We start from the raw sequence: 9,899 nt of genomic DNA, 5'->3' as shown, positions 1-9,899 counted from the left end.
AACTCAAATACTACCAGTTCACTTTTCAGCTCAACCAGTTCGAGTTCTATCTTTTTCATGTTAGCAAGTGATATTTTTAACGCGCTGATGTCCTATGGAAATATCAATTGGCCGGCCATGCATCAGCAAAATAACAGTTAAAATACTATTACCAATACTAACCAAAAAAAATTCTAGTCCAATATGTACCTAAAATAACCAGTTTTAGACTAGTGAGGTTACGGTAGTTGTCACGCTTCATAAGGTTGTAGAGGGGGCCCACTTACTCCTAGAGACTATTTACGATAGTACTGGTTTGGGCTCAAGTTCCCTCTCTACTTCCCAATATGGCGAAACCACATTCTAAGAAGTAAGAGTTTTGACAGCGATATCGCGTGCTGGCAAGTGCGCGGCAGAGGCAAAGGAAGTATTGAATACTCTCTACCTCGTTCCTGCAGCAGCGACAGCACCCATTTGAGGGCAACCCCATACGTTTCCCATGAGTTGAAATTAGGCATTACCCGATGTTATTATCATCACAGGCCCGATTTGACAGAAGCTGAGCTGCATATGCAATCGTACACCAAAGAACTGAAAGGGGCACACAGGTTAGCCAATTTCAGAGTTTGTAGAGCTTACGGTAGAGTCTCCGATGAAGCAGCCGCTGTACTCTGCTGCCAGGTTACCCATTGACCTCGAAGTTAGAGCACCGGAAGCAAAGTGGCTTCGCCGCTAACAGGGTGATTGTGAACCTGGAGGGAACGGAAACATGGGAAACTGAATTTCTATGTGGCTCAATTCCTTTCAGGTTATGGGTGTTTCTGTGTCGATAAAGTCGAAGGGCCTGCACACGCAGTGTTAGAATGCGTGCGTTTCACGGAACTGCGGAGACTGCCCGAACGAGAACTGAACTGCAGACTGAGTGCATATGAACTCGTTCGACAAATGTTGTCTTCACCTGAAAAGTGGGAAGCTGGAAGCTATATAAAATCAGTAATGATAAAACTGCGGGCAGGATGATCAAGCTGCTAAATGTAAAAAAAAAAGATTATGACCCCGACCACCACACTAATTGACGGTCAGTCTTAATTAATGAAGGACCGGGTTCTGTGCTATTTCCTTCTAGGCCAAACCTGTCTAGTTTTCTCGCAAGTGGGCTCCGCAATCCAGAGCATGCTTAAGGATAAAGAGCTACCCACATATTGGGCAGAATTGACTGATTTAAGATCAGATCCCAACTCAGCCAACTCAACTACGACGTGTCCAGTAACTCAGACAACACTCGTGGTACACCGCGTAGCCAGCTCATTAACAATAACTCTACATTCAATTGCTACTTTGGAGGAAGTATTATTACAATGTAGAGATTTTATGGCAGCTCCTCTGGTAGAATAAATAGTGATCGGTTATGCCGCAACAAACGAGTCCCTGGCTAATAATGCAGTCTACGTTTTTGGTATTAGCTCAGCTTGAAAAACGCTGCAGGAGTCAGGCTTCAGCTCTTCTAAAAAAAACACAAATCCATTGGTTTTAAAATATTATCTTTCATATTCAAAGTGTAGACAGAATTGTTTTTTTTTTTTTTTAATTAAATAAAACTTCTTGCAGATACTTTATATTGATTGAACATTCAAAAATTGATTCAAACTTACACTATAACAAATTCTAAACCAACTCTTTAAAAAAACGAATAAAGAAATAAAATTTAAATGTATTTACTTTGAGATCATAAATAAAATGAATGCTAGTTACGATGGTGAGCAAATGTTTGAGGTCTAGCCAAATCAGACCTTTAGCCGACTCTCAGACGGGGTAATGAATCGGTTTGTTAACGAAAAAACTAAACGAACGCACTGCCATTTCGTTGCCGTCCGAACAACGACTTATTGGACGAGTGTGTGAATGCATGTAAAATGATCGTGCAGAATTCGGCTTTCTAATCCTCCGCGACGTGGCAGCCGAAGCTCCCCTCACAATTTTTTTTTTTATCACCATAGTTATTGGTCAAACTATCACCCTTGGCTAGTTACATTTTGGTTTCATATTTATTTTATGTTTTCGGTTGCTGTTTTCGGAAAACCCGTATTTAATTCCATTTACGAGGCTTAAACCTTTTTATATCTAATCATTTAACTATTAATATTTTTTAGTCAATGCCGAACTATTTCTGATGTCTTCTTTAAATAAGAACTGAACTCCAATGTTTCCATGCTAGTTAGGCTTTTCCCTGCAGGGTACTTTTACACACAGGCTTACACATGGGTGCGTGGTATGTGTACACCGATGTACTTATGTGTATGTATGCGAGTGGGAGTATTTTTCCGCTTTTGCTGTTTTTATTTTTCTACTCTAAAGAGATAAATAGCCGGAAGTTCATGCTATAAAATCCAAACTAAATCTCACCAAGAGAGGAAGGCCACTGAAGCGATGATAAGACAATCAGCTTAAGGAAACAGAACAATACAGCAAATTTTTGCTTATTGTATTTAGTGCTTTTCCTCTGATATCGCACCTTGCGGCGGTTATCAATTTCTTTTCTCAAAATTTTTGCATGTATGTACACCTGATTTCTTGTTGAAAAATATGTTTTATGTGTTGAAAGGCTTCGGCGATTATTTGGTACTCCTAAGATAATTTGCCAATGGGCAGCAGCCGCAATTGGGTGAGTTTTTGCAAGACTATCATTCGGTTGCCGCGGACTCCGAGTCACGTCTACTATGATCATGAAGTTGTAAAATGATAGAAACGTTTTTATCTAATAACGACCACCCTTCAGGTTGCAGTGGCGAACCTCGACGTATATTTCTCTCATGAAAGAGCTTCTCATAAAAACCACCTGCCATTCGGCTTAAAACTATCATACAAGTCCATCCATTTGCAGTGCAAAAGCAAGACACCCACATCAAATAGGAGGATAACGAAGTATTTACGCGCTGGCTATATGTAGATATATGTATATCTATGCAAATTTTATTAAAATACATTAATAAACAGTTTTTCGAGCATCAGTAACCAACCCTCCAGCCTTTGCGTAGTCCAAGTAATTAGGCAGCGTAGCAGCATTGACTAAGTAATAAGATAGAGCCACAACCCCTCATCTATAAACTCAATGGTGGTAGTGCGAGATGACTGAGTCATTTCACCCAAAGGTAACATGGGCTCCTGGCTATTGCGCCATTGAGAGAAACTGCTGGAGCGATTAACTGGCAAGACTTGGCATCAAGTTGGTGGATGAGTACACAGACATTGATATAGGCATACCCTTACAGACTTGTAAGCTACTTATTTTTTTTTTTTAATCTAAGAGCAGCGGATGTTAGGTGTCATAACGAATTCACCTACAGAATCATCTGACAATTGAGGCAGACTCTCTCAATGCTAAACATACAGAATCTCTGCTAAGCCCAAATAAGCATAAATTGAGTACACTGATTTCCGTTATAATGGGGCGCGCTGCATAATAGGCATGCCTAGGACATGCCCAGAGGAGGGGAGCGCAGACACAGGACTTTTGCAGAAGCTGCCTACACGACCTTCTACGCCTTTGTACTGCTCTATCCAGACGTAGATTCACCACTTTAGGTAGATAATTTTTGAATGATTTGTCAGTACTGTGGAGATCACTGTTTTTAGGTGTGGCAAAAACAAGTTCCCCAAGTGGCATTATAATACGACTGTGTCCCAAAGTGGCCAACCGCTACAACGCGGCCTAACCTAACTGCCATTTTAGGGTCTCAACCAAACCTTAATTGATAGCGATAGTATCCGTGGATAAAAGATGAAAAATTTCTACACATTAAGATGAGTGGGGAAAAAAGCTTGTAGAAGTTAAAAGTCTTCGGTTATCATCAAAGTGTACATAATTAGCTTTAACTAAAAAACATAAATTGAAATTCACTAATTTTCACTGAAGTAAGAGTTGGACTATTGAAAATATGATATTAGGTTTCTTCATGAAGCAAATAGTTTATTACATTTGTCAATTATCAATTTTTGATGTTAAAGTATCCAAAAAACTTGCAATGTAGGGGAAAGTGATATAGCAAAATGGCATTTCATTTTGATGGGAAATTTCAAGTTTTTACTGTATAAATTTTTATTTGTAAAAATTTGCAAATGAGAAAAACAGCTGCTCGCAAAATAAAAATAAACACGAATTCAAATTTGCGAATTGAGGCAAAATTCTAAATTCAATTAAAAATGTTGATTAAAATGGAAAATGTAAGTAAATGCAATATATTTTAGATAAAATTTATAGTTTATTTGTGTCATATACATACTAATAGGAGTCAGGCAATGATATAGAGGTATGTACCCCTGAATCACAGTCTCCAATCACTTTTGCTGCAGTTTGCGAAGTACAAATCGAAAGCATTTTTATTTCATTTAATACCTTTATTTGCAATCTATTCATAGAACAATAAGCAAATTATATTGTAACTTATAACGAAATCAATAAAGGTATATTTTGTGTTTTACGCGTGTGCTTCTTGGTTATTAACTAATTTGGCAACAATACAATTGCTAAATGAATGTTCTATATCTGACAGCGCTAATAAAGTGGAAGAAATTATTGTGGACAAAATAAAATCAAGTGATGTTCAGCTCATTATTTTGTATTTTATTTGCTTTATTATTTTTTTATTTAATACCAGGTAGCTCAACTAAAAACACTTTTAATGTTTATGATTTTTCCGGCCAACAATTCAATCAGCTGTTCCCAAAAGTAGTAAATTGTCCCTGGCTTTGCGTTCATGTACTTTTTTTGATATTTTTCTCTTTGAGAACAAATTCTCAAAAATGAAGTTACTGACAAGTTGTAATTTTTACATGAACCTAATAAGTCGGTGAAACTCAGTATTATTTTGTATTGAAATGGAAGTGTGTGTGGAAATAATATTATATAAAAAATGTTATCATACATATTTTTGATCATTTAAAGTTATTCAATCTATGCAAGCTTATTTTACTGAAGAGCCCATGCTACCTTACGAAAAAAACACCGAATGCAATGTGAGCAAAGTTTTGGTTGGTCGAAATACTACACTGCGTTAAAAACTATAGCACTACGACTTAAGACAAAATTTGATAATTTCCTTGTTTCTTATTTAATTTGAATAATTTTTTTACGAAAAATAGTTCATTCCCCTAAGAAACCATAGGTATATAGTATATACAATAGTATGTAAGCATTTATATATGTAGTATGTTAAGAATGACTTTTGTGTTATTTGTTTTTATTGCTTTAGTTGTTGCTTTTCTAAAGAATTTGAAGTTTCTTTTATTAATTCCCTTTAAATGCTCTGAGTAAATATGAATCAGTACAGAAAAGAAGTCAATGACAAATAAAGAGTGCTATTTTTTGTTAATGAAGTCGAAAAATTTAATTTATTTTCTACGTCAAAAGTCATTCTTGACGAACTGTATATCCAAGTTTCAAACTTAGTAAAAATTAAAAAACAGTTAAAAATATTTGTATAAAAATTTCACGCTTTTTTATTAAAATGTTTGGAAAAGTTTTGGGCAGGCAGTTTCATAGCCCAATAATTTTTGGAATAATAAAGAGCAGATTTTTTAATTTTGTTTCGTTGACAGTATTGGGTATTTTCTGCTTAAAAAAAATATTCACATAAAAAAATGCCCAAGAGCAGCACCAAAAAAAAAATATATATCAAAAATCGACACGAATCACTGCGTTATTCGGTTCGTTAAAAAAACTGCCAAATAATTAGCAATTGAAGGACCAACTACAAAGTCGTGTTGATGCACTTCAACTATACTTTTCACTATGAAAGATAATTTTTCTTTTACAATGTTCTCAAAACGCTTAGATTAGAGAAATGACAGTTTAGAAATGAGAGTATAATTTGTCATTTAATGTGATTTAGATGTTGAAAAACTTTGTAAAAAACTTGATCAAATCCATGGCTGGACGACTTCATCAAGTTATAACTAAAGGAGGATATAACACAAATTAATCAAATGTATATTATAAACTAACACCAAGGATTGTATATACATATTTAAATATATTATATTATAATGTAAGCAGCTATACAGGGCTATCGACAGCCGAATTTCGCCCGATCATTTTACACGTATTCACTAACTCGGCCAATCAGTCGTTGTTCAGACGGCAACGAAGCAGTTTGGATATACATATATATGTAGGTTGTGTTGCTTTTTTTCTGTATGTCACCAACACAATCGTAGTTTTGCCATAAACAAACCGCTTCATAACTCCTGTTACATCAGCCTATCAGCTGATTCTGTCAAATTCCTGCAAGAATCTTTTCACCATGTTAACTTAAGCGTTTAATCAAAACATAACCGGCAGATGACTAAATATCAGGGTTAGGCGTTTACAACATTTTTTGGATTGTTTACACTTACATTGTAAACAATTGTAAATAATGTAAACAATTGTAAACGTTTACCAGCATATGTCTAGAACTATATACGAACGACGTATTGAGCAAGCGCTTAATGTCTACTCTCTAGCAGCTTATTATTTGTATCCATATCATGACCGAAACAAGTTAGATCCTGATAAAACTGCAAAAGTAACGGATTTCCTTTTTAATACTATGAGTGGAGAAGCTTTGAAGGAGCTTGACCTATTTTTGAACAGAAGATCCTACTTCGGCGTATTACAGTCAAAAAACTTGAGCGAAGATGCCTGTTTATATTGGAGAATGGCATCAATAAAATATCCACATCTGGCAGAAACCGCTTTGAAATTAATTAATATACCCACCCCTTCAGCGCAAATTGAACGCTTATTTTCGAATTTGAATTTTATTCATTCAGATTTGAGGAACAGACTCTCGTATGCAAGATCCAAAAAGCTACTTTTTATTTATTATCAAATGAAAATTGACCAAATCAATGAAGAATCGGACAGTGAAAATTATTAAAAATATTAAAATACTAAATATTAAAGCGTATTTTTTTATTATTTTTATTACAAGCTTGGAAAACTGTTTAAAAAATTGTGAAAATGCTTAATTAGTAGATTGTTTCTGACTCATAAAAAAAAGCAAAAAAAAATGACTTGTTTACAATTGTTTACAAAAATGAATTGTTTACGTAAACAATTAGCTTGTAAACAATTACATTGTTTACATGTAAACAATTGCTGTAAACAATGTAAACAGTTTACAGGCCCAACCCTGCTAAATATAATTTATCAATGTCTTGATAGCGCTCATCTAACAGCTTGATTCCGATGTGCACTTTTTCGCTATTTTTGAAGTATATTTCGTTAAACAATCTATACTATATATAAAGGTGAAAAAGTGTACGTTGTCCGCGCATCACTACGAAACGACAACACCAAATGACGTAAAAATGTTTATACATTCATATTTTCACCCAATGAAGGTTATAGGCATGTTTTTATGATGGAACTCCCTTCCCACAGCCCCCAGGCCGCGCCACCACTCTCATTCGTCACTAATAATCTAATATTTGCTTAAATTTAATCTAAAAAATCCTAGTTTTTCCTATTTCCCACTATTTATAGCACACTCTAGACTTTATAATCTGCATAAGCTGTTCAACTATGACCCAAATGCAAAGTTCAAAAACGGGTTGAGATAGAAAATTAATAAAAATAATTTTGCTTGATATTTTTCTGATTGGTTGTTTTGATTTTATTCAACGAGGCATAGCAACGGATGCCGGGTATTGTAATATTATGGTTATTAATAAAAAAATATTTTCTATGAAATTATTGTTTGTAATTATTTTATATACATATCCTAAATCCCTCAAAACTACTCCTACGCGAGCGGGGTCGCGGGTTAAAGCTAGTATAATATAAATATAATTTATATGTATTTTTTTAAGTTCACATTCGTTTTGCGGACATTCACCACCGTGTTGGAATATTTATTCACTGATGTGGTAGATGTTTTCGGGACAAAACTCTATTGTGAATAGACGAAGTGTTTCACAAAAATTTGCCTATCAGAAACATCAAACGGAAAAGATTTGTCATTTTCGGCGCTTGCAAAAGTTTTAAAAATTCAATTAAACGTCAAACATGAGCTTATTAAGTGCAAAATACAGTGTGCATGTAGAAATATGTCTGAAACCAAATGAAAAGTAATTTATAGTTCAATAAACTAGAAAAATTGCTCAAATCTATGTTTTTACAGCCGTCTTGAAGTGCTGGAAAAGTTGCTAGATGTGCCTGTGCGCGACTACATTACTTTGGTGAAAGTACCGCTGGGCCAGTCTGTGAAATTGGATGAAAATATCCTTGAAAGTAATTCTGCATTGGGTGACTTGAAATTAGTCGAGTCACTATTAGTGGAATGTGAAGTCAAACACATTGGAGAGGTTGTAGCGCTAAATATTTGTACCATTTCAACTTGTGTATATTCGTTTTTTATTTTATCTTACCTAGTTTCTCAATGAGGCCGATTTGAAGCACTTAATTTTACACTTCTACAGTCCTCAAAGACGCATAATGGAATTGGAAACATTTGATATGGAATCAGGCGATGGGGGTGATGGTGATACAGTGCCTGCGTCCAGTCATTGGCTTTTGCCTTCCAGCAATTTTCTACAGTTATGGGAGAATTTAATTTATGAAGATGGCTTGAAAGAGAAGGTGAGTAAGAGTTCAAATACCCCTTTTTCTAATATTAATGAACACCTAACACAACATTTACCCATTGCAGCTCTTAAAGTTTGCGCTTTCTGCCCTGATATTCTCACAGCATAGTGTCAATCCGCACATCATATCATGTAATCGTCTGCTGCTATTGCACGGCCCACCAGGCACTGGCAAGACGAGCTTATGCAAAGCTCTAGCACAAAAACTAGCCATTCGTGCGCGTCGTACATTTCGCCACACACACCTAATCGAAATAAATAGCCACAGTCTGTTTTCAAAATGGTTTTCGGAGAGCGGCAAATTGGTGATGCGTCTCTTTGCGAAAATACGCGAAATCGTTATTGATCCACACAATCTAGTATGTGTGTTAATCGATGAGGTTGAATCGCTCGCCTATGCACGTAATTGCATGTCCGGGCAAGAGCCAAAAGATGCCATGCGCGTGGTTAATGCATTGTTAACACAGCTAGATGCGATTAAAGAGCATCCTAATGTTTTAATATTGGCAACATCCAATTTAGCTGATACCATTGATTTAGCATTCTTAGATCGTGCGGATATCAAACAATATATTGGAATGCCAAGTGTAGCGGCCATAAAACGCATTTATGAAACAATGTTGACTGAAATGATGCGTATCGGCATAATAAAGCGGCAATCACTAAATGAGATCGATCAACATGAAGGATTGCTGTCAGCATTAGCTGAGCGTAGCATTGGTTTGAGTGGACGTAATTTACGAAAATTACCATTCCTGGCACATGCAGTGCATACGGCCAGTTCAGATTTTGATGTGGATGGAAAAATTGACTTGTGTGATTTTTTAGATGCAATGTTGGAGGCAATCGAACAACATCACTGCGATCAAAAGTTGATGAAAAGTTGAGTAAACCGAGAATCGAAATATTTTTTCATTCAATTATGTATTTCATATTCAGCAAAAATATCGATAAATTTTAATAGGTATATTTTTCTATGTATGCAAAGACTTAAAACTAAATAATAGTTCCGATGTATTAGCTGTTTAGGAATAATACAGTTGGTTAAATTTTTTTATAAAGTTACTTTTTTCCCGTTCTGAAAATTTGTTTTCTTAATAAATAACCGTCTACAATTGAACATGTGTTGGGAAAAATTTTAATTGGAAAAGAATTGCCAAACGCTTGTGCGCTCAAATACTATTTGCTAGTGGATTCAACGTATCACTAAGAACACTGCTAACACCATTCCGTTATTATGGGAATTTAAGTGAGGTGAAGTGCAGTTTTGTCAAATTAGAGTGAAAATCGAAAAT

General features: G+C 35.4%; 1 protein-coding gene across 1 annotated transcript; it reads left to right on the top strand.

Annotated features, from left to right (window-relative positions):
* The first annotated feature begins 7,920 nt into the window (after positions 1 to 7,920).
* On the top strand, positions 7,921 to 9,724 carry LOC128871580 (pachytene checkpoint protein 2 homolog). Its single transcript, XM_054113439.1, has 4 exons — positions 7,921 to 8,088; positions 8,142 to 8,325; positions 8,393 to 8,599; positions 8,670 to 9,724. Exons 1-4 carry the CDS (start codon positions 8,027 to 8,029, stop codon positions 9,489 to 9,491), a joined length of 1,275 nt encoding a protein of 424 aa, XP_053969414.1. The 5' UTR covers positions 7,921 to 8,026; the 3' UTR covers positions 9,492 to 9,724.
* The last annotated feature ends 175 nt before the right edge of the window (positions 9,725 to 9,899 follow it).

Source organism: Anastrepha ludens, chromosome 2 (assembly GCF_028408465.1).
Source record: "Anastrepha ludens isolate Willacy chromosome 2, idAnaLude1.1, whole genome shotgun sequence".
NCBI classification, from domain to species: Eukaryota; Metazoa; Arthropoda; class Insecta; order Diptera; family Tephritidae; genus Anastrepha; species Anastrepha ludens.
The sequence above is the reverse complement of the archived record's forward strand: the minus strand, read 5'-3'. Positions and strand labels throughout refer to the sequence as shown.

Excerpts from the sequence above, each read along its gene's own strand:
- LOC128871580 (XM_054113439.1), top strand. The coding sequence starts at position 8,027 with ATGAGCTTATTAAGTGCAAAATACAGTGTGCATGTAGAAATATGTCTG. Across the intron at positions 8,326-8,392 it reads AAGTCAAACACATTGGAGAG|TTTCTCAATGAGGCCGATTT; the intron begins GTTGTAGCGCTA and ends TATCTTACCTAG. Across the intron at positions 8,600-8,669 it reads AAGATGGCTTGAAAGAGAAG|CTCTTAAAGTTTGCGCTTTC; the intron begins GTGAGTAAGAGT and ends TACCCATTGCAG.